Source organism: Cylas formicarius, unplaced genomic scaffold, assembly GCF_029955315.1.
Source record: "Cylas formicarius isolate icCylForm1 unplaced genomic scaffold, icCylForm1.1 PGA_scaffold_10__41_contigs__length_53128322, whole genome shotgun sequence".
NCBI classification, from domain to species: Eukaryota; Metazoa; Arthropoda; class Insecta; order Coleoptera; family Brentidae; genus Cylas; species Cylas formicarius.
The window spans coordinates 41,735,464-41,761,401 of NW_026844214.1; the positions used below are offsets into that span (position 1 = coordinate 41,735,464).

At 32.9% G+C, this 25,938-nt stretch overlaps 1 protein-coding gene across 2 annotated transcripts in view; it reads left to right on the plus strand.

Annotated features, from left to right (window-relative positions):
* LOC132695671 (protein prickle-like) overlaps positions 1-25,938 on the plus strand; it is a 357,244-nt gene that overhangs the window by 158,120 nt on the left and 173,186 nt on the right. Inside the window, exons 1-2 of one of the 2 annotated variants that reach the window (XM_060660089.1) lie at positions 19,436-19,602; positions 25,262-25,662. The exons of the other annotated variant lie outside the window; for it this stretch is intronic. Of the exons in view, the coding sequence (XP_060516072.1) occupies positions 25,292-25,662 (371 nt within the window). The 5' untranslated portion in view covers positions 19,436-19,602; positions 25,262-25,291. Of the gene's footprint in view, positions 1-19,435; positions 19,603-25,261; positions 25,663-25,938 lie in introns of those variants that run through there. 2 annotated transcript variants of the gene reach the window in all.

Genomic DNA, 25,938 nt, shown 5'->3' on the forward strand with positions numbered 1-25,938 from the left:
ATCCAGACCGAGATCGACAAGAAAAAGGACGAAACTTTAGTTTGCTGCTCATATTCAACTATACAGCTGTTTCCTAATACACAGAAAACGACCTTTTCTTATTTATGTGAACACAAAAAATAAATTCTACGCAAAACTTCTCTAAATACCAGAAATTACAAAATGCGCGCTTCTTAAATTATTTTTGTAAGTAAACCATAGACAATTTGTGTATGGAAAAATTAACCGATAAATTGATTCCTAAATTTTGACCTAAACAAAATTAATGTAATATTGTTACAATCTGCGAGTATTAAGTAAAAAAGAAAACAGTAATAAAGAAGAAAAAGATGAAACTAGCGTGAATTGGCGGAATATCTGACGCACATAGTATGGAGAGTTGCATTAAATCGAAATAGATGTCAAAGTTGCTGGCCGCAACTTTTATCAAATATTTAAGTTAGCTTTCTTAAGCTGATTGCTAGTTCTGGTTTGTTATTATCCTAGTTTGACATTTGTGCTCACCTTTTATTTGCAATTTGCTACTTTTGTGTAAAAAGACAGCTGGTACTGGTACTAGCACTATTGCTTATGTCTTGTATTAATATAACGTAATGAAACTCGATATAGTAGTATTGACGAAAAAAACGCCTAATTGAGAAGTATGATCTCTTCAGGATAACCTAAATATCAAAGTACGTTACTTATTTTATTAACAAGAAAATGACTGTAAATAAAATCGCAATTCGCATTGTCGCTTTTTTGGTATAAATTTAAGAAATTACTATATAAAGGCCTAATCTTAAAGTCTGAAGTTGAAACTAACATGCCTCCCAGTTTTCTGGATCTCAAATGGGTATATTAATATTAATATTTAATTAACAAGTAACACACCTGTGAAAAGGCATAACCTTAGTTCAATTTTAAATTATATTTAATTGCCAAACTCACTGAGGTTAATCCTAAAAAAAAGTTGCGTATCATTCGTTTATCGCACAATTAACTAAATGTAAATTATAGACAGAACTTTGGTTCACTCCAGAATAAATTTCAGTAACAAGGAAACGAATTGAGATCTATTTAGAAGTTAAGAAGATGAAGTTTCGCTAAAAGGTTATTAATTACGTTATTTTTTCTATAATTTGCGCATAGTATATTATAATAATAATTCACATTACCGGTAACAGAATCTGGGTTACCTCTTCGTGAAGCACGATGCTACCGGCCTTTACCCAAAGAAGAAGAAAATAGTTTTGCTCAATACATGAGATATTAATGCCTATTCTGTTTCTAGTTATCAATCATGGTTATTGCTAACTTAAAGATTCTTGTCAGGAAAAAGTGATGGCTAACAATCTGTATTCTGTTTCTCCAAATTTAACCATCTCGAAATATCAGTTAATAATGTTTTGTCAAATCTGATTGTTAACTTAGCAATCGCAAATGTGCGTTTAATTACATTACTAAGTGACAATTTTGAAATTTTATTGAGTAATTTTGTGGTAAATTGCGGTTTTGTTACTTTTAAGACATGACGGTTGCAATTTTTTATGTAAATTTTGTAGCTGCTTTTGAAAAGGTGGGAAATCAGTAAATAGATGAGGTTATTTCGTTTCAACAATAACAACATTTAAATTTAGCATTTAGTCAACCTCTAGCAAGCAAAATTATTAAAGCCAGAAAGAGTATGTTGTTCACCTTTTGCGCAGCAGATGTTCTTCTTTTCCCTCAAAACCTTTTCCTTTTCTGCATTATTCAATCCAAAAATATAGAACCTTAGAGCATATTTTAACAAAAACAATGTCATTTTAAAAATCATTTTACTTATGCGTATAAGAAAACAAAGAAAGAAACAAAACCTGGCTTGGACGTAGAACGTAGGTTATCTATGGCATTAGGTTATATTTAATGCAACGTCATTAGCAATGTTGCTTACGGTCTTGTTTCATAACTATTGTTAAGATGCAAGAAACAGAATACGATTTTGCTATCGTTTAAAGTGTTATTTAACCATGATCATAACAATGCAGGAAACAGAATAGGTTAAGTAATAGAATGACTAGAATATTTCAAATGGAAAGCAAGATGTTGCCAACACCAAATGATGCTTTTGGAAAAAGTTTTTATCTTATTTTAATAATTAAATCACCACAATTATTATCAATTCGTACACGTTTTGTCCAGTACTGATGTCGCTAGGACAGTTCTGATAAAACCACGTTCGAATCGCAATCATATGCGACCGACACGTCCGTCGACATTTCTATGCGTTTTACTTGTGTAAAACGCCGCGATACTTCATAAAGGAATGGGGCCATAGTGGTCCCGTCGACGTAACAATCGGCCCGGAGTGAAGAATGTCTCTCCTCCGGTACCCAGCGGAGACCAGAACAAATTTATTAAGTCTTTTTGTAGATCAGTGCCGGAACCCATTAAGTATTCGTAACAGGAACGTTTCGCTCCGACGTGGGTTCGGAATTTGAACGCTTCTAGACAGTACCGGAGCCGGTAAACGGGCAAGTGAAGAAATATCTTTTAAAAAATGTAAAATTTACTTATTTTGAGTTCAAATTATTTAATTTAACTAACGAATTAAAATACTTGGAAATATGATTGTTGAATATTAAGAATGACATTCCCAAGACGTTTCAAGGGTATGCGATGTTACTAATTGGAACGTCCACAGTATATGCGATACATATATCCGTAGGATGTTTCTTAGGAGATGGTTTGCACAGTCATCACTGGAATAGCAGGCAATATTCAAAATTCATAAATTTTTCTTCAATTAATATTTAATCTTAAATTTTGCTTTTGATGATAAAAGTGAAGGACTGCCGATAATAAAATACATTTTACACACATCTGATTTTTTTCTACTGCAGGCATAAAAAAATTGTATAATATATCAAAAATATAAAACAATCTAACCTAAAGTATCTTCAATATTGAGTAAGGTACTATATCTTGAACTAAACTCCAAAAGAATACCAAATATTTGACAGGTTTTCTGTCATTCTTTGACAAAAGCAGGAAATTTAACAAATTTTTTGGATTCGTTGCTCACGCTCCTTGATTTTTTTCAGCCAAGCAGCTATTAAATTATCGCATTCTCTTTATATTTATGATGTATTTGCCTGCTTATCCTCATCTAAAAATGTTTTAGTTATGCAAAAGACAGGTTTTATAAATCTGTTTAAAATTAAAAAGAAAAGATTGGCATCTTATATTTTTAAAAAACAGATTTAAAAAATCTGTTCATCCACCTTTTAAGTAAAGGCTTGATTTGACGTTGATAATACTCTGATGAAAGTGATCTTAGACGATAACCTCCACGAAAAAAACATTCAAATCTCATAAAACTCTCATTGGTAAGATCTCTTTTATCTATTTTATCGCGCCCAAAAAAACTAGCCCAAATTTGACTTTTCCGTTTGACAGTAAAGGCCTATCTATGTTCATGCAATATATATATATATATATATATATATATATATATATATATATATATATATATATATATATATATATATATATATATATATATATATATATATATATATATATATATATATATATATATATATATATATATATATATATATATATATATATATATATATATATATATATATATATATATATATATATATATATATATATATATATATATATATATATATATATATATATATATATATATATATATATATATATATATATATATATATATATATATATATATATATATATATATATATATATATATATATATATATATATATATATATATATATATATATATATATATATATATATATATATATATATATATATATATATATATATATATATATATATATATATATATATATATATATATATATATATATATATATATAATGATGACACTATACTCCGGGATATCATCCGTTCGCTCGTTGAACTCCGACTGGAATCCTGCATCCGACTGGAATCCTGCAAATCCTGCATCCGACTGGAATCCTGCAGACGTTTCGCCAAAATCTCACTTGGCATCTTCAATGCTCGCGCTCCGAAAACACTCCGAACACTGTTTTCGGAGCGCGAGCATTGAAGATGCCAAGTGAGATTTTGGCGAAACGTCTGCAGGATTCCAGTCGGATGCAGGATTTGCAGGATTCCAGTCGGATGCAGGATTCCAGTCGGAGTTCAACGAGCGAACGGATGATATCCCGGAGTATAGTGTCATCACATTTTTCCATCCGTGAATCAATACGTGAGAATATATATATATATATATATATATATATATATATATATATATAGATATATATATAGATATATATAGATATATATATATATATATATATATATATATATATATATATATATATATATATATATATATATATATATATATATATATATATATATATATATATATATATATATATATATATATATATATATATATATATATATATATATACTCTGATGAAAGTGATCTTAAATGATAACCTCCACGAAAAAAACATTCAAATCTCATAAAACTCTCATTGGTAAGATCTCTTTTATCTATTTTATCGCGCCCAAAAAAACTAGCCCAAATTTGACTTTTCCGTTTGACAGTAAAGGCCTATCTATGTTCATGCAATATATATATTTTAAATTTTTCCTAGTTTTTTTTTGCTCGGAAAACGTTTTCATGGATAAACTCAACAACCATTTTGATGTGAAAATTTGATTCCTAAAATAAATACTTTTTTTTTTTTTTGGAGGGGATGGGGTGATTCTTGAATCCATTTTAAAAATATATATACTTTTCTGAAAATAAAATAATTTACATATTTCTTTAAATTATGCAAATATATAGCTAAAATAGTATATTATGCAATAAGTGCGGTAAACGGCATTTGACTCTCGAGTTTATTTGACACGAGCGGAGCGAGTGTTTAATAAAAATAAAAAATTTACCGAACGTGTTGCATACTATACTTTTTCTACGACCGTTAGTTTTTGGTGACATTTTCCTAAAACAATGACCGTCAGAATTGACAAACGTCAAAATTCAAAGCGTGGGAAATATCTCCGAAAACATCAGATTGCTCCCAAATCCGTGCGGTAAAATCCCGGAAATGTCCGAAGTGGCTCGGATTCGTGAGAAAGGAAACTGCCATGGTAAAGTGACGCTTACCGCACGCTAGATCGGTGGGTAATTAGGTATTTTACCGACGGGAGTAGAAAAATATAATTTTGTTCTGGGGGATTTTCTCTAATATTGCTTACTTAAATAAAAAATTAGTTTAGTTTTGTATTCCTAAATTTAACTGCTCAAAAAACAATAACTAAGCAATAAGATAAGAAAAGAAGTCTATAATCAAGAGACATATGCAATTTAAAAAGTATAGATAGGTGCACAGGTACATAGGTACGTATGGCGCAAGGGGATGATAATCCTCAGGTCATCTATTTAGCGCATATCTTTGGTATGTAGCGTACAGCAAATCGGCAAGCTATCCATTCAGAGGATATCTCTGGGATGTATTTTACAGTATAAACTTAGTATATATGCTAACGTATATCATAAGAATATCCTCCACATGTCCCGGGACATTGACCGGATAAACTGGGTGCTATTTGGGTTTAGCAATCAATGAATAAAAGAAAATAAAAAAGGAACACAAACCCCCATTTCTAAACATAAAAAATGATTGTGGATTCACTTGGACGAACTAAGCCGTTTCAACACAAAAATCTATATATGTTACCAATTTTAAAAGTGACAAATGAATTCACATCTGGTTACCATAGGCGCGATTACGTTTGTTTTTTTTTGTGTCGATCGGATTGCTAAAACCAATAGGATGGGTTGAACGACTTATCTTCCCCACAAAAACGCTGCTGATATCCAAAAAAAACTGCGTGTATGGCCCTGTCTAGCTAACAATTTTAATTATAAGATGAATTCGAACCACGAGTTACAGGGCATCATCTATGCCCATTAAGAATAAGTAAATCTACTTAGTTTTATTATCTATACCGTGAAGTAACAATATCTTTCTTGGCTTTTATCTTTTGTTAAGCGTTGGTAAGGCTTTTTTATTTCTGAGTTTCTGCATAATTGTGGCTATACTAGTTTGTCCTAGGCAAAATCAGTTTTTAACGAGGAAAAGAGTAAATACTATCCACAATTAATACAAAAACAGTTTTTCCTGAGCCAAATAGGTTTGTTCCGCTCCAAAATAACCAATAAGTTCGTTTAGCTTTGATCGGGTTTTGTTCCTTTATTTATAATTAGATAAACCAGTTGGGCCTATTGTAGACTAATATAGCTTAGAATCGGGTTTGACTTATAACCTATTCACCGACAAATTTTGTTAGTTCATTTTATCCAGAATTTTATGCATACCTCAGTACAGAAGTATATCTACATTTAAATACAATGGTCGTCCATGAAATACAACATTTTCAATATAATATACTTCGTGGGGAATAACCTTTTAGTATAGCTTTTAAGTTACTAAACAAATTATATTACCAGGATCTCAATTCCTATTCCTATTATTAAAATATTTATCAAATGAATAATTAAAAACAAAAAAAAATATCTGACACAAAAATATTTTTGTTTTATGGTTGCCAACTGCTTTTTTAAAGTAAGTCTATTCTCAATCGAACTTAGATCCATTGTCACAAAGTAATTATTTCGCTTTTTTAGAAGTATGTATGGATCATTATTCTGTTGATACTTTCATAGTAAGGGCATGTAATCCTCTGCAAATGGTAACATGATGTCCTGAAGAATATGAACATACGCATTTTGGTCCATAACCTCCTTTATTCAGTAAATTGGTCCTATATCATACCAAGAAAAAGCTCCCCACAACTTAACCCCTCCATGGTTAATAGTTTTGGTGGTGTGTTTTGGCAATATTTCCTGGTTGGGCGGTCTTCTAACATATCGCCTGTCATTAGAACCTTTATTTTTATTTCGTCGCTCCATTTCGTAATTCCCGTTTTGCCATTCCAATTTAAATGGTCTTGAATAAAGTATAAACGATGTTTAATGTTCTTTGAAAAAAATAGTGTAAGTTTTCTTGCTGTTCTACCATGCAGATTATTGTCCTTCTCCGAACCGTCCTTGAATTTATTTCTAACTCCAGCTCAGTTCTAATAGCGGTAGGTTCCTTAAATGGGTCGTCTTCAGAAGTCCGAATAATCTGTCTATAGCAGGTGTTTTTGTTCTTGCTCCGCTTACCTTTAAAATGCATTTTCTACCATATTTTTAGAACTACCGATTTCTTTCCTTTTCCAATATTAAAACTGTCATTGTTTTAGAAGCTGTATAGAGGATACCACGCCCATTTTAAAAAGAATTATTTAAGAAATAAACAATTTTTTTTGACATATACATATGGTATGGTTTATTACTGCTAAACGGCTGATTTTTTTCGGCGTATTTATTTAAAATTTGTGTTTTTGTGTTAATCTTAATTTATTTTTAGCAAAAATAAATCGAGAAACTCACCAAAATTTTTTCAGAAAAATGTACACTGGCTCTATTTCTATGACCCTGACTGTATAAATAGGTTTTATACAGAATGCTCTAATTTTATACTTTTCCGATATCAGTGGTTTTCAATCGGTTAAATATATAGTAAATTTGCCTCGGATCTTATAGTAATGTAGTTGTTCTAAGCTATCAAAAATCGCCAATTTTAGACCGTCCCCCAAATTGACAACTACAGGTTTGGCGCTCAAATATTTTCGATTTTCTGTGTTTATATAATGTAATATTTTATATATACCCTTGCTTACCAATCAAAATTGAGTTCACATCTTTGCTCCTTCATAAGAGCAGCCACGAACCCAAAACTAACCAACTAACTCCTAACTAATTGTCTAACTAAATTGTCATAAACGAATGTTCTATTTTTTTTTCACGATTTTTCTTCCACTCGTAAACGATCTGAGTCAAAACTAGGAAGTGTTTTCCATTAGATGTCGAAATCGGTTTATTATTCTTTCTCTAATAGAAAAAGGAGGGGGCGGCTCTTAAAGCCGCATGTCAATCACGAGGCACACGATATAAATCCCCAAAACGGCGTATAACGTTAACCTTAATAACAATAAAAGCTAACGCTAATAGTAATAAAAGGGCCCCGGGATAGGGTTCGTTTACGTTTATGACGGACATTCGGGACGTGGCCCGCGCAGTACAGAACCGGACTGTTGTCCGGCGAAACATTTTCGGAAGTATATTTCCAATTTGCATTATTTTCTTTATTGCATGGCCGTAAAAAAATAATTTAACGAAAATGGTAATTACGCCAAATTCAACTATAATAACATTTAAGATTAACACACCCCTATATTTTGGCTACCTAAATAAATACAGATTTTAAGTTTTAATGTTTTCTTAAAATAAAATAGTTATTCATATTCATTCATATATGGCCCAGCAATATGGCATATATATAAAAAAAATCAACTTTTGACATTTTTGTGTATTAGCCAATTAAGGAAAAACTAAAAATGATAATTTTGTCATAAACAACTTTTTCCTTTATCTCTAAGGCAAAACCAAATATCGAAAATTGACCCCGTTTGTGGAATTGCAAAACTTCAAAATTGCCTTACTTATAAAGCCAAAATATAAGGGCGCGTTCTTCTTAAATGCGACACACTGCATAAAAAAATCAATTTGCTGTGCGAGTTTATGTGCGATGCATAAACTGCTGCTGAAATTTCAAAAAATACAGAAAATTGCAGAAAATCAGATTTTGTACATTTTGGCGGCGCATTTTAGTTTAAATAATAATAATAATGGATTTATTCCAGTCCACCTAGTTATTTAGATAAGCTATTTTAATTTACGTATCACATATTAGTGAAAATTCGACGAAAGCTTATTTGGTGATTATGTTTGATTCCGTAAACTAAATTTAAATTTGCTCTTCTTGAATTGCCTGATAGTTAGTCCCTTTACTGATTTCTTATTACTCTTTATAGGACGATATCTATCATAGTTTACTACAATTTGCATATACCTATGTTGTTTTGTTAGATCTGTAATCTGCTTAAATCCTCATCAGTATAAATGAAATTAATGTCCTAGTCCATTGCGAAAAAAGCGGCGATACATGGTTAAAAAATCCTATTTTCTTGCAAATCTTTTTGCATACATATTTGACATGATTAGTAAAACATAACTGTGGATGTAAGATCACACCTGGGGATTTAATTTCGAAAACAAAATCTAACTATATATTTTCGGCGCCACCCCTGGCTCGCAATGCCTCGCGAATCTTATTATCGATAGGGGCTGTTAATTAACTGTTCGCTTTATTAGGGGACTTCGAATTATGTTTTACGTGCCGGCGCACAAAAGGGCGGCTTCGGCGGGAAGGGGAAGGGGGTCGTAAAAGTGAATTTAATATCGACGTTTGACGACGGCGACACTTTTGATGGGGGCGCGAGCGTTTTAGGTAAACACGGGGTTATCGTGTTAAATCGGGCCCACCCTTAATATGAAATGAGGGCGTTTTTCGGCGTTAATCAGGGGGTAATGGGCCGTCAGTAATTACACGAGGGGTCTTGACACGTTGAATTTTGTGGGCTCCGTTTTGGTATTTCTAGCACACAAAATTTTAATAATTTTTGTTATAATCTGTTGTCAATAAACAATATTTTTTAGATTTTTTCCCTCTTTTGATTTCGTCTTTAACTGTCCGTGTAATGAGTATTATTACTTTAATATTAATACTTATGATGCTAATTACACAAATGTTGTTCTAAATATTTTTTATCACTTTGATCTTTTTGGAAGTGTGGATATTCAGAAAGACTACAAAATTTGTTAAAACATTGAAAAAGCACGGGATGTAATAATGCTACGGTTCTAATTATGGTTGATTATACTAAAGCATTTGATATGATTATTCACCGTAGTTACATTAACATTAATCCTAAAATATATTGGCTTCTCTCTCGCCAGTACCGTCACTTTTGACCGACAGGGATCAGGGGGTGGTGTAAAAGAACTGTTCATCAGACAAAGTTCAGGTTAAAATGGGAGCCCTCAGGGTAGTATTCTCGGGCCCGTTTTATACAGCATCCACAATTTTAATTTCGTAAATTGTCTCGACTATTTTAAATATACAATACCCATCTTTAGGTGTACCTCTTCCCCTCTCAGGTTGAAACTGTTGCCGTGTTATTCTGTAACGATTGGGAATAATTATGCTCCGACTTAAAAACACTGGTTAAAATTTAGGTCTTATCATAATCGAAAATTAAAAATTTAAATAAAGCATTACTTTAGATTTTTAGATTATTCTATCCGCGTCGTCATTCATGGTCTTAAAAAACCAAGTCTGGTCCAGTGAAACTTTTTTAATTTTATTTGCCGTTTTTGAATTCTATTTATATTAAAAGAGTAAAGAATTGTTGTGTACTACTAATATATATTCCCATAGGCTTAAAAAAATCTGAAGACATCCCATATCTTAAGAAAAATATATCGTAGGGATATATATTTGTCGATAACGTTTGCAAATTCTACCTAAGCTCAAAAAGCCATAAAAATCTTAATTTTTCACAGACTACTGTAATACTATTTTTTGTTTATTAGATTAAATTAAAGTCAAATAATCGTAATTTCCTATATACATTTTATTTATCTGTACTGTTGCAAGCATGCAAGTATACTTTAGCTCTTCTTCTGATTGAATCACGCAACCTTTTAAAAATTGCTGGAGTATTTTTGACATACCTTGTACAGGAGTAGCAAATTACGCGATTGCGGACCTACATTGTTATAAACTTTTTTCCTAAAATCCATCTTATTATAAAACAATTGTACAGGCATATACCTACGTAACCTTGTTTAAAGTATTGAAAAGGTAATTGGTTCACTGTCCACAATAGTTTGTTTGTTTCGACTTTAAGTTGTTAGGCGTTATAACATAAACGTTTCGAACTTTGACGTTTATTGCATTATCTGCCTTCCCTTTACCATTTACCGTCATCAGGCATCGTTGGAACTAGCCGATAACGCGATAATCGGTACCGATTTAACGCCCTGTATAATTAGCCAACGGAGCGTAGAAAGAGTATCTGGTTAGTTAATCATACGATTTAATTATGCCGCGGGCGCGCGAGTGTTTGTGCGTGTGTGATACGTCCGCCGCTGACTGCATCAACCCCATCCGCATTATTTTAGATAATTGAGGAAACCGCTCGATTATTTTCAAGTTTTTAATGGTCTGGGGGTTTATGATCCAGAACCGTATCGAATTTATCGCCTTGTGAGGATTATTTATCCGTGCAGAACGCCATATGGTCGGCCGACGTTTTTTTCTCCTTTAAACGCAGGAATTCTTTTTATGATTTTTTTAAAAGCTATTACTGCTCGCGTCCCTTATTTTTTTTCGACCGTTCGGTAGACAAAGACAACAAAACTAAAACTACATTTGCTACTCCCTACTCTAAGATACTGCTAAGAAATGCGTTGGTGGGTGCAACAGTCATAGGCACGCTAATGACACACAAATACGAATTTCTTATTCTTAGTTTGACGTAGTGGGAGCGCCAAGAAAGCTCCATAAATGTCTGGAACGTGTGCTTCAATCCTCATGGCTTAAAACCAAATCCGTATAAGTTCCCCATAATATAATTTGTGACAGTCAAAACTTCTGCCTTTCAAAAGATGTGTACACAATAGTATACTATTATGTAACAAACAAACGGCATTTGAGTCACGAGTTTATTTGGCACGAGCGGAGCGCAGCGGAGCGAGTGTTTAAAAATTTACCGAACATGTTGCATACTATACTTTTTCTACGACCGTTAGTTTTTGGGTACATTTTCGCAAAACAACACGAATACATGCACTGACATGACCGTCAGAATTGACAAACGTCAAAATTCAAAGCGTGGGAAATACCTCCGAAAACATCCGATTGCTCCCAAATCCCGAAAATGTCCAAAGTGGCTCAGATTCGTGGGAAACGAAACTGACGTAGTAAAGTGACGCTTCCCGCACGCTAGATGGGTGGGTAATTACGTATTTTACAGACGGGAGTAGAAAATTAGTGGATTTATGCAACAAGTGTGTTATTTGAGTTGCCCTTTGAATTACGAGTTTATTTGGCACTAGCGGGGCATAGCAGAGCGAGTGCTTAGTTAAAGAGTGATTTAAAAAGTTTACCAAACGTGTTGCATACTAAACTTAGCCTTAGTTTTTAATTAATTAATGCTGTTAAATTGATATGCGGAATTAAGTTTTGTATATCTTGTTACATGCTCGTTTAAACTAATAAATCAGCCGACATTTGCCCATCTTAAAATGAAAGCGATTTTGTTATTTATTTATTTATTTAAAATGCCCAATAATGCACTGATCAGGATAGCGTAAAGAGCCACTGTAAGACAGTGATGACGAATCTATCACGCAGTGCTGAGACGCGAGGTCATAATTTTTGACACACATCTTCATCTTCTAAGATAAAATTCAAATATATATTATCTCAAGAAACCTAAATATGTTTGGAAACTCCACGACATTTCAGGCTAAGCCCATAGAAAGAATAGATAAGTTTAAGTACCCGGCCATCTAGTTTTGCGTAGAATGGACATCAGACAAGGAAATAAAAATTCGCATTGAACAGACTCGATGGGCATTCTTGAGGTTGGAAAGGTGCTTACCGATTCTGGCCCTAACCTAAGACTCAGATTCGTTAAATGCTACGTTTGGCCAGTGCTTCTTTGCGGTTTAAAAAGTTGGATACTAATACAATCGAGATGTTACTGCTCCGCAAAATCCTAAAAATACCTTGGACGGCTAAGCTAAAAAAGGGAAAGTTCCTAAGTCGTGTCAACAAACAACGTGAACTGTTTGAATTGATTAAAAAGAGTAAAACGGCAAATCTGGAACATATAATGCGAAACACGAAATACCAATTTTTGCATCTGCTGACGAAAGCAAAATCGAAAGCCGGACAGGGCTACACGATGTGCAGTCAGTAATACACACCGCAATTAATAGAGAAGCGATGGAAAATTTTATCGCAAACTTCCATTATTGGATACGCACCGGAAGAAGAAGAATTCAAATATTTATCTCTTTATTATATATGTTTACTTTCTAATTATATTATGTCTGTGTTTATGTATCAATGAAAAATGAATGAAAAAATGAGGTGTCGCATTTCCTTTTTCATTTATTAATTTTAGACAAAAGTGTCACCGGGTAAACGCAGTTGTTCGAATGGAATAACTGATATGTCCAAACGCCACCGCGGACGTAAAATCATGTACACCGTGTGCCAAATAAAATGATTCACTATACGATCTGAAAACCCAGAGGAGATACGAAAAAAAGTTTCGTACAAAAGTTTGTTGGACTCTCGTGAAGATTTAAAATATAATTTTGTTTATACAGGGTTTCCCAAAAGTGTCTCCCCGACATGATCTTTGTTATTTTCAACACCCTGTATATTTCGGCATTTTTTGAACCCTTGGTTAAAATAAAAGACCCTTTCCTAAAGAATTGAGATTTTGTGTTTTTTTTTTCATATTTTGATTGCCCCATATAAAATTGTGTTGTGACGCTACTGATCCAGGTATTGCAACGAAAATTTAATCACAGACTAAGGAGATGATGCACTACTCAATCAGTTTGGCAGATGCTCCTCAGCTTATACAAGGTGTCCCAAATAGTTGGTGCCGTTTTGGCGAATTCGATTAACAAAATCTCAAGATTTTCAAATGGAACCGCGTACATTTTTATTCAGATATTATAGGACAAAAAATAAAGTAAGTTGGTAATTTATATTATATTTAAATTTTACTTACTTTTTCAGATATTGGAGGTTTAAGATAACGCCCGTATAAATTCTTGTTAAATTTAAAGCTGCACAGATTCGGCAATATTAAGTATTTTTTAAATAGCAAAGACATGATACTACTGCTTTTAAAGATATAATACTCAGAATTCATAATTAAAGAAACATTTAGTAGTTAATTATCTACCTTGATTGGAAATACCTAATAACAAAAATAAATAATTAAAGTTTATAGGTTCACCAAAGTATAACTGTCTAAAATACAAATCAAATATATAGTAACCAAAAACTTGACATGAACTTTTTAGATAGAAATATGAAAAACAACAAAAACAAACAGAAATGTCAAAATTTGTTTATACCTCAATGCGTCAAAAAAAAAGTCCTGTCAAAGTCAACTACATTTTTAAATATTTTGATGTTTCTTTGTTGTTTTGATGCCAGATGAAATGAGCATTTTAAGAGGAACGTTTTTAACTAAACTTTATGGACGAAATTTTTTTTGTTCTTATTAGGTATTTTTAATCAAGCTACATTTAATTAATTTAATAGTTAATACTATTAAATGTTTCTTTAAATATTATTAAATTTATTAAATCTGTATTATCAGCAATTGCTTTTATTCGAATATCTCTAGTATTATATCTTTAGAATTATTATCATGTCTTTGCTATTTAAAAAATATCTAATATTGCCAACAAGTGGCCACAATCAAAATATGAAATAAAGCACATAACCTTAATTTCTGCCTAAACTATGCAAAAGTCGAGTAGAACTTTCTTAAGACCTTTATTTGAACCAAGGATTCAAAAAATTTCGAAATATATGGTGTTCCATTTAAAATAACTAAGTTGGTGTCGGGGGGGGGGGACTTTTTGGGACACACCGTATCAACAAAATTATAATATGTTAAATCTTGGGTTTCCAGATCGTATAGTAGATCGTTTTATTGGCACACGGTGTACATTTACTAGATTCAAGCAAGCGACCGCACACAGATCATCGAATCTTGAAAGTCACACATTTTTTCAAATATATACATGGTCACAGCTAAGTGGTTATTTTCTCATATGCATACCATGAACGATTCATTACCAATAAGAACCCTCATATGCATATTGACATATTTAACCATTACTAAAACTTTTTGACAACCGTATGCGTCAATGGGAGCACATCAGAGGCGTGGAATTTTTCTGGAATTCGCTGTTCAGTTTCCAATCTAGATCAGAAATGCGATAACACTCAAGCAGATGTGTGCCGTACACTTAATCATATCCTCGTTTTTTTTTCATATATATTTATAAAATTGTAAAATTGCAGTGCTCTGATTCTCGATGATGCCGTCGAGGCGACTGACCCTATGCCCCTCCGCCCTCCGAGACGTGGCGCCTCCTTCCGCACCTCTCGCTTACAATCTCCTCGCTGCAACAGACCCCTTTAATCTCGTAACATCTACATTAAAAAGCGGATTACTATATATAAATATGTGAAATTCCCGCGGAAAGAAGAAAAAAACAAAGCAGGTTATAGACGAGCGCGCGAGATGATAAAGTAATAAAATTATAAATTATAAACGCGATCGCCACCGGTTCCCCTCTTTTTTTTCTCGTCGTCGAGAGAGAGAGAGAGAAACAGAGCTCCGTTTGTCGTAGGAGATGCCAATCATAACTCAACGCTGCGCAGCGATTAATAAAACTATTAATTTTGCTGCCGATGACGTTTAAATTCTTCCGCGACAATGTTAGTAACTCGTTTCAAAGGGTGAACGCCAATCTCTAAAGTCGGTGACTAATTTTTTTTTCAAAAATTGCGATCAAGGTTCCCCATCGATACCCCAATGGAATTCATAAATGTTAGTTGATAAATTAACGTGTTATCAATTTTTGTTTTCAATTTTGACCAAATATATTTTCCAATGAGACCCTAGTAACACCGTGTGGTAGCGGCCACTTAATCGTTCCACTCACGAGTTAATCATTGCAGAAAGTCTAACGGTATACAGGGAGGTCATAAAATATAAAAATTTCAATGCGCGACTTCCTAAGCAAGTTTTTTTTTTTAAAGTCATTGATAATTTGGAAAAATTGAAACTTTTGTATTAACATGTTTATAAACTAAAATGACATCACTTTAACACGATTTTGTTCAAATTCAAATATTTGAAAAATTAACTTTGTTAAAGTTTTAAGTAATAACAAGCTTCATGTTTGTGGCAACGATATTAAGCTCAACTTTAAATGTCGAATCAAATCTTCTTTAAAAGTTACGTCAGGTCAGGAGTCATGTCAAGATAATTATAGCAGTTGCTAAAATACGTTCTTTAGAGTGTACATATATTACATAGTTTATAGAGAGAAACGGGGCAGCAAGAAAGTTATTAATTTATTAAATGAAAGTTTGGGTATCTGTGAAACTTCAACGCGACAAAGGAAAATTTTTTACCGTTTCTCTTCGTCCAAACTAGGCCATAAAACATATAGACAGTTGCATGGCGTGTTCGTTTGACTAATTGCCTAAATATCGGTATTTATTGCCAGAACCCGCGAGTTTTATTGACCAATTTATTGACCAGTTGCTGTTAAATATAAGAATGCATCGCGGAAAGTGATGCTTTCTTATATTTATTTTTTAAATTTTTTTCAAAGCTATTTGGTTCTATAAATCTTAAGGATGGGAAAATAGCAGATTTTAACGAAACGTCCGTATAAGTCGAAACATTAAAGGTGGGGAATATTGGGACCACGTTAGTAATAGTCAAACTTCTTTTTACTTTAAACCTAAACAACGAAAACAAACTCGAGAAATTTTAATGGAGAATGTTAGCAAAAAATTAATATAAACTTTAAATCAATATGTATGATGCGTCTTGGCATACGTCGCGGTCATTGCTATAAGCATTACGCCTCCTACTGTAATGAAATGTAACCACACAAACATTGCGATTCGTCTCGTGTTTATCGATCTGACGACGTCTCAATGACGTTTCAGAGACCACAATTAACGTCGGATTAACGTATATAAAAGCTGTAACTCCACGACGTGAAAATAGATCGAATCTGACACCTTTTATTGTTATTATTCGTAAAAAAAATCCAAATTAACGTATCGGCCATGTTGATTCGAGGCGTGGCCGCCGCGCGGCTCGTTTATCCGATTATTTATGTATTCCGTGGCCGGACGGACGTTGTGGTCTTCGCTGCTATCCGCCGTTGCGACAAATTTATGCGTTTTATCAACAATAAAGCGAGTGAGTGGTCTCTGATTTATCCGCTGGCGATATGTTTCCCATCGGAACGTGTCGGCAACGGCAAATTGAGGAACCGAACGCGCGTCGAAGTCAATAAATTCCAAAAACTATGAATATTTAAGCGTCCGACTGTATAAACATACGCTTAATCGCACTTATAACTACTATGGGTAAATTAGATCGTTTGCAATTATCAGTAAAATATGGAGCGAAAACAAATATATACGGGGCGTTCTTTCATTACAAACATTACCAGTGGCGCACATTTTTTCATAAAAAATATTGGTGTCAATTCGATAAAAAACAGAGTAAAGCTCGATTAAACGGAAACAAAATTACAATACAAGAGGACAAGTTGACCAAAACTGAAATATATGGAAAAAAACTTACTTTTTATAGTCACAATTATATATGTTCCTTTCTTTTAAAGTAAGATTCGTAAGACTGAGAGTTCGTGCAGGAGTTTGTACAAGGTACCTAAAAAACAAGAAAATATTAAATTTGCGGAGGAGTAATGCGGTCTTCTTTACGGCTTTTTTGCAAAATATTAAATACAAATATTGTTTAGCTCAAAATACATCCCTTTACAGATTTTTAAGCAAAAATTCCAAATTTTTGACGAGGTTGCCAAAATAACAAAAATGTTGAATTAAAAAGAAAGCATATTTGTAATCGAAAATGTTTAAAAGGATGGAAATTCTACATTTGTAAGAAATTTGAAGAAAATTGATATTTTTGCTTAAAATGTCTAATGTGTATTTAAAAACAAAAATTTTATTTTGAGGTTTGCAAAAAGACCACTTTACTCTGCAACAAATCTAATATTTTTGAGGTACCCAAGTGATTTTTTTGCGTACTGTTCATTTTTTGTCTACTTGTCCTCTTTTCTACTCCATCCCTTTAAACTAACCTGAAATAACCGAAATGCGATATTGGTTTTTACTGCATTCGCAAGAAATTTTAATTATTTAAATATTTATTTCGTCGAAAACTAAAATAAATTTGCAAATTTGCAAGAGTCCTTCAAAAATTCTCAAGAGGTGGTCTCTATTCAGATTCAGTTTTTATTTTTTATACCTTTCTATACAAAATTCTATATAGAATTCCACAAGACAAAAAATTATGTACTAATATTTAAATTAACTTATTATTTCAGCTAGATTACAAACAGTCTGCATGTTAATTTAGCTGTTAAATTATTTTAAAAATTTTTGAAAGTGCTCAACTTTTATTTTTATTTTTTTGTGTTCATATAAAAAGGAAAATACTTTACAAGTTTAACATTCAAATAATTAGTATATATTCATTATATGCCTGTTTAGTCCGAACACGTCTTTATTTTTGAAACAAAAATGTCATAACATTATACGTTGTGATTAACGCACACACTGGAATGTGTGATGAATCTCATCACATTAAACCAAAAGTTTATATAAACATGAGACCGATATCGATCAATAGCAGAGCTACAGAGGGTTAAAGTTTGTTTTCTATTAATTAAAATATGTCGCACAGTTTTAAAGATATCAGTTTGAAATTTAAAGCTTTACTTACTTACAATTTACTTACTTACACTTACTACTTAACTTTATGGTGATCAATTAAAAAAAAACATAATCTTAGCTTGATCTTAAAGACTATGACTTAAAAAAAAATCTGAGTAAGCCACTAGATTATACATAAAATAGACCATAAGTTTTCGTCGTCATCAACACATGACAATATTATTACGGTATTTAAAATTCAAAGGGTAACTAACAGGACCAAATTTTCTCAACAATAAAGCCAGCTAGAATTGTTTTTGTTTCACGAAAACTCAGCACACTGGATACAATTTTTTCATTTCATAAACTTACACAGTCAGTATGAGAGTGCTTTTGTTGCGACATCTACTCGGCGAATCCGATGGTCGATCAGGCGAACAACACCCCAATCACCATCCTCTTATTCATTATCTTGAAAACAAAATATTTCTGCACCCAAGTTCATAAACCTTTAATAAAAATTAAGTAAATATAAAGTTTCGTTTTCGGGTGTTTAAGCGTGCTTTTGTTGCCACACCTACTCGGCGATTCCGATGGTCGATCAGGCGAGCAACACCCCAATCATGATCCTCCTTCATTCATTATCCTGAAAACAAAATATTTATGCACCCAAGTTCATAAAGGTTTAATAAAAATTAAGTAAACATACAGTTTCGTTTTCGGGTGTTTGAGCGTGCTTTTGTCGCGACACCTACCGGGCGATTCCGACGGACGATCAAGCGAGCAACACCCCAAACGTCTAGTGAGCCGTGTGGTGGTCGGGGCGTATTATTACGACGTCGAGGAGTGCCGCGCTTTCTTCGCGGCTGTGTCAGTTCGCGTAGATTGTTCGCGAGGCGCTGCCGATGTTCGACCGTCCCGCTTTATCTGTGCTCGCGGCGCCAGCGTGATTTCTATAAGCCGGGCGCTCTTCGATCTCTGTTCGGCGACGTTATCAGTGTTGTGCCCCCGCGGGATTGTGGCCGAAGCCCGGTGGAAGTTATGACGAAGACGACGGCAGGTGGTTATACGACCTGAACTCGCTCTAAAATTCTATATGATGGCGAAATGCAGGTGCCCGATCGATAACCAATAGTGAACAAAATCACATTCTAAACGCGCGGTAATACCGTCAAACATATTTTGAATTTGCGGAAATTTCCTCAATCACATGCAAGGTGTTTAATAAATAGCTTTATAAATTTTTCATATAAGCCAAAATGTTTTATTTGTGTTTTATACTCAGAACGATTCGCTAAAAACTCTAGGGAATATCTATTCCTTCAAAATGACAATTGACAAATGACAATGGCAAATGGTAATTTACAAAGTTTCACTAATATTGAAGATCCGTGCCGGTAAATTTAAACCGTTAGCCAGGCTGTTCTTTTCTTGCTCTTGTAGTAGGGCGTTTTACAGATTTTTTAATTAAGTACATGGGCTTAATATATACAGACTTAATTTTGTTGCCAGTTGTTAAAGTATTCAAAGTACTAATTATACGTTTAACATAATTTTGGGCAATTTCGAATTCTAAAAATAGCCCACTTTGCTCTTTATGAGGGAAATAGAACACCTTTTCAGGCACAACATGTCAGCTCACATTAGTTACAAACTATGTTTAACTGAAACATCAATATTTTATTTACAAAACAATGAAAAAAATACAGCTAAAAAATATCAAAAATCTATTTTGCTTATTTTTTAAAACAATATTACTATAAAGTGTTTTTTTATATATTTTTTTTCTACTTACTTTGCGTTCACTTTTTGTTGTAATTCTTTATTTTTAGGTACTTTGTAAAATAATATTTTTTCTCATATTTTAATTTCTTTACTCTTCTGTTACTGCAAACACCCATAAATTTGACTCTTCTTATTCTAATTTATTATTATTTTATATTTCTATATGTATCTATCTCGAACATATTCCAAAAGCCGAAGTTGAAGCTATACTTCCTCACTGAAGTAAACATAACAGTTAAGAAAGTACAAGAGAATAAACATAACTATTATTTATATAAAGTTTTTTTTAAGATCTGATACGAAAACGACCTCATAAAGAGTGATATTTTGTGAGGGAGAGGTGAAGTAATGTATTCATACCTCAAGTTCAAATTATGAACATCACATGTAAATTTAATTTTTTCAAATGGGGCATTTTTTACTGACTGCTTTATTAAATAGTATTAGAGTTATGATAATACCTCCCTTTTTCTCATACTGAACCACCGAATTTCCTTTTTTTATGGCTTTTAAGTAGATCAGACAACGCTGTGACGGCGAGATTCTTTTCAGAATGTAGACGCAGAGGTAGTCGCACATTGAATCTATCGAATCTGAAACTTTATATTAATCATGGCCTACCGGTACTTGTTTCGCGATACCTAAGTAGGCCGAAGGTTATGCTTTTTGTTTTCGCTGTCAATATGGCGGCGCGTGGGCACTGTGTTCAGTTCGTTGTTCATATTTCCAAAGACGTTAATAAAATGCTTAGTCTACAGTTGTATCACAAGTATCTTTCTTGCATTGCCTACACATGTAACGTAAATTTTTGGCAGCTAACAAAGTATATTTCTGACATATTCTGTCTTTTTTTTTTTTGGTTAAATATTGAAAATTTGAAAAGGCGCGCATAAAGTAGCATCAGTGTCAATTCAGTACGAGTTTTAAAGCGTCTTTCTTTATATTTTTTTGTTGTAGATGATACAAGATACATTACAAGGTACTTTTCATTGTAAAGAAACACAATAATTTTTAGGAGACAATATTTGGAAGAACAGAAGTAAAGGAAAGAAATGACTAAAAATTATTTCCTTTGTAGATTACTTAGCTTTAACATTTTCATTCAATTTTGAGCGTCCCTCAATCAGCGTTTTGAAAATGAAATAATTTTTAAAAATCTATAAGGAAAATAAGTCATTTGTAAGTAAGCTAGTAAAAGTCCAAAGGAAAAGCGAATATAACAAAAATGTAGAAAACACCATCATGTTAGTTACAAGAGAGACTTTTCGATATCAAAAGAAGCATACAAAAAAAGGTAAAAGAAGATTGCAAATAAATTTGTCAATTTGCCTTTCCTTTGTAACCAAACGGTCATTTACTCACATGTTCTTTAACATTCGCCATATTAGAAAGTACAGTTACAAGGCTCATATGAATATCTGATAAAGCTTTAAGAAAATCCTTGTTCAAATCATTCCTTAAAGAGCGAAAGGGGTTTGTATTTTTGTACGATTGCTATTTGTGAAGTTTTGGATTATTACCTTGAGTGACTTGCGTGTTGTATTGTTTTTTGTTTTTTTATGTTTTTGATTAATAGTAAATAATGTTTTCGCTTAATATTACCAATATAATAATAATAACAATAATAATAATAATAATAATAATAATAATAATAATAATAATAATAATAATAATAATAATAATAATAATAATAATAATAATAATAATAATGATAATAATAATAGTCTTCATTGAGATATTTTGATTAATCAATTTTAATTATATTTAATTTATAATTTTATTTTAATTTTAGATTATTTAATTATTGCACAAGATTTAGACAAAATTACTTAATACAAACTAATATAGTAACTAGGGTTGTGGAATTGACCGGTCAAATTTTTTTGTGTCACTTAACCGGTCAATTGACTAATTTTTAAAATGCTAAGAAATTAAGATTTATTTATTTATATTTATTTATATTTTGCGTTACTTCGCCCTCGCGTCGTTCTGGGAACCAAATGGAGTCGATATTATTATTGGGATTCGATGAGTCGCTAAGTATCTTATTCGGATATTCCTTGAAGGTAAATTGGACATCACCAAAGCATAATAATTTATTTTAAAATACATATTATTATTATTAAATAATAATCGATAACACTCTACAATTGCAAGATGTTATTTATTAAAACATTGTTTGACTAGTCAATTAAAAAGTGGTCAATTTACCAGTTCCATCACTAATAGTCACACATCTCAAACGGCGAAATCTTGATCTCAGCTACTCAACATTAACCGAATATTACAATAACAATTAAACAACAAGCTATAATAATAATAAGAGTCTAAAAATTAATTATTGGTAAAATGTTAATTTGTTTAGGACAGACACTTTTGTAATTCCAATAAATAAATCTTAAATTTTTCCTAAATACTAGAACTAAGCTGGATTGAAAATATTTATTATAATTATTATGAAGCTTAATGGCAAAACTGCTATACAGAATGTTTTTCGTCCTTAGAGGAGCATTGTGATTTTCATACCGATACACTAGACAATCTTCCAGGTACGTTGGTAAAGGATATTTTATAGCCTTAGATACTACTATTGCGAGTAAAAATTGAAACAGGTATTTAGTTTTGAACCATTTCAACGCAAATATTTTTTCTGATATACGATCAAATTTTCTCAAACCATAAACGACTCGGACGCAGCTGTTCTGGATTTCTTGTAATCTGGATTTATGGAAGACAGTGTATAAATTTAGAAAGGGCACATGTGTTAGAAATTTTTTTCGTACTTTAAAATTCAGTATATATTTATTCCAAGTGAATTTTAATATAATCACAAAAAAAATTATAGCTTCCAGGAGGAGCAAATAGTATAATTTGTTTTTTGAGTTTAATACACGTATCTACACCAAAGTATTGCGTCAAGTGTCTTTTGATGGTTTAATTGTTTTGATTCGAGGACTCTTTGAGAAATACGAACTCAAACTGAAGTTTGAACTCTTGCAAGACCACTTTCGGTTGCTATGCACTGTACAGGAAATATCACTCGTCAAGAACATAGCGCAAAACGAAATTATACTTACAACCGTTTTAAGACGAGAATAAGAGTACGCAACTAATATAAATACGCCCTCTGGTCACCAAAAGATTGAAGAGATTCCTTCGGTTCGCTCAACGGGTAACGGGTTCCGTTTTACGAGTCCCTGGGGGCGAATCAGCTCGGAATTGGTGTAAACTCGCCAAACGCTTTGTCTTGTGCTGATTGAGAACTCGTTAAACATAATTTTTCAGTTTATGTCGAAAAAAAAAATTCATCATCCTCCGTGGAGTAGCCCGTAAATCTCGTGTTGGGTCCCAGGTTCGATCTTTTAATTTTCGTTAACAAAAGAAGGCACGCGTCGCATCCTATGGAGGAAGAATGGTTTTCCCGTGTCGAATTGGCGCGTAGTCGCAACCGTAATCTGGAAACAATTACCGCCCGGCTAAAGCGTGAGCAATAAATCCCGATCGAGAAAACGCATCTAGCTCGCCTCTTAAACAGTTAATTTCTAATCGGAGATACGATTTCCTCATTTGAGACTAGTATATATGGCCTGCGGTGTACTACGCCGCCGTTTTCATTGGCTTTGTCTAATGGGCAAACGTTCGGTCAAGTTCGCGGAACATCGGTGGTGGGCCCGATGTTATGGGGACCAGAGTCGAGTTATGGTAAAAGATCTTTAGCCCTCAACAGACTATAATCACGTACCTATTGTCTTTAATCAACCCTAATTATTAAGGAATATATAAAATCTCAAAAGAGAAAAAATAAAAATGAAATTAGATTAATAAAAGAAAGTTAATAATAGTTTCTAAGAAATGAATACAAAAAAAAATAATTATTAGATAAAATAGATAACTTAAAATTACTAGCAGCAAGTTCAAAAAGTTAGCAAAGTCCCAGAAGTTTGTTGGTTTTTCTCTTTTTCGCCTTCTCACAGTTTAGTAATCATTAATCTTGAATTGTTTCTCTCTCTCTCTCTTTTCTCCATTGTGTCGGAAAGACTTTTTCTGTTTTCCCATAATTTGTTTCGTTTTGTCTCTAGAAACATTTTTTCCAGTAAAGTTAGTTTTGGTTAGTTTAGGGTATTCGTTTCCACGGCGTTTATTCGTTCTTTAATGTTTTTAACTATACTTATTTCTGAGCCGCGTAATTACAGTCTTTTTCTTTAAATAAACTACTTAATGATCAACTGTAAAAGTTAAATAAACAACATAACGTTTTAAAATTGTATTTATTACCTTGTTTATATGACATATCCAATAAAACATCTGTCCCTGTTTAACGTACACAGATAAAAAGAGACAACAATAGCAGAACCGATCGGAACGATAAACGAATAGGTTTAATGGCAACTAGTAAACATTTTGTTAGAATGTTACGAAATCTAGTAATCCGATAATCTGTTATTATTTTCAATTTACTAAAATTGTGATTTTTTTGTGACTGTCGTAGAAAAAGTACAGTATGCAACACGTCTGGTAAACTTTTTATGTCACTTGTGAGTCAAATGCCGTTTACCGTACTTGTTGCACAATATACTATTGTTTATTAGGAAATCCTTTTATTTTCAAAATATTGTTTACTGAATTATTAGGAACAAATTTACTATCCTATATTCCTTCTGTTTAATATTCGACTTACAGGAGATGATTTTTTTATATTCCTTCATTCCCAATAAACACGATAGACTTCCGATTTCATATTCATTTCTGGAATAGCTCTTGTCGACATTAGTGCCATAAAACAGTATCCGCTCTCCTTTCTTTTCGCCTTACCTTTCTTAAACTCACTCAGTTAAAATATTCGTCAACACTCTATATATTGGTTATCAACGGCGACGATCGGGCACCTGCATCAACTCAAGGTCACCAAGTCACCGAAGAATCCTCTCCTATAGGTGAAGGAACCACGCGTTAAGTTAACCGAAATGAAACACCACGCCAAGATGGCGACCACCGCTCATCTACCCCTGAAGAGGGAGAACGCGTCCACCGCGAACGTGCTGATGTGCAAACAGTGGTGGAAAGTGTGTTGGATGTACGGCGACCAGGAGAAGTACTACAGGCAGCTGTACGGCAAGCCCAAGGTCAATCTGCAGGACAAGGGCGGCAGAGACTCCGCCCAAGACGTTAGATTGAGGACCGGAAGTGACGGTAGTGCAGGTGTGAATAGTTTAGTGCAGCCCGGCAGCAGGAGCCCTTTGTACCGGAGCTATAGCTTCGAGGAAATCGGGACGTCGCGCGAAGGGGGCGTATCGCCAGCGCTGAGCTCGCTAGATCTGTCACGGGGATTAGACGAGTAAGTTCTTTACCGTTGCCATTTTTACAACCCTGTTTGCTTTTTTTTTTATATTTTTTTAGTCGATTTTATATCTATGAAATAAATTATTTAAAACAACTTTTTTTTAAAGAAAATGTCTTTACTTTGTCTTAATTTAGTTTGACACTTTTGTAAACTCATGATACTTTGACGCATGATAGAAATATTTTACATTAAGAAGAGACAGGGGATTTTTGTCTTTCTTTTTCGCAAGAATGGTGTGTTGTCGTTGTGTACTTTGTTTACCCTAATCTT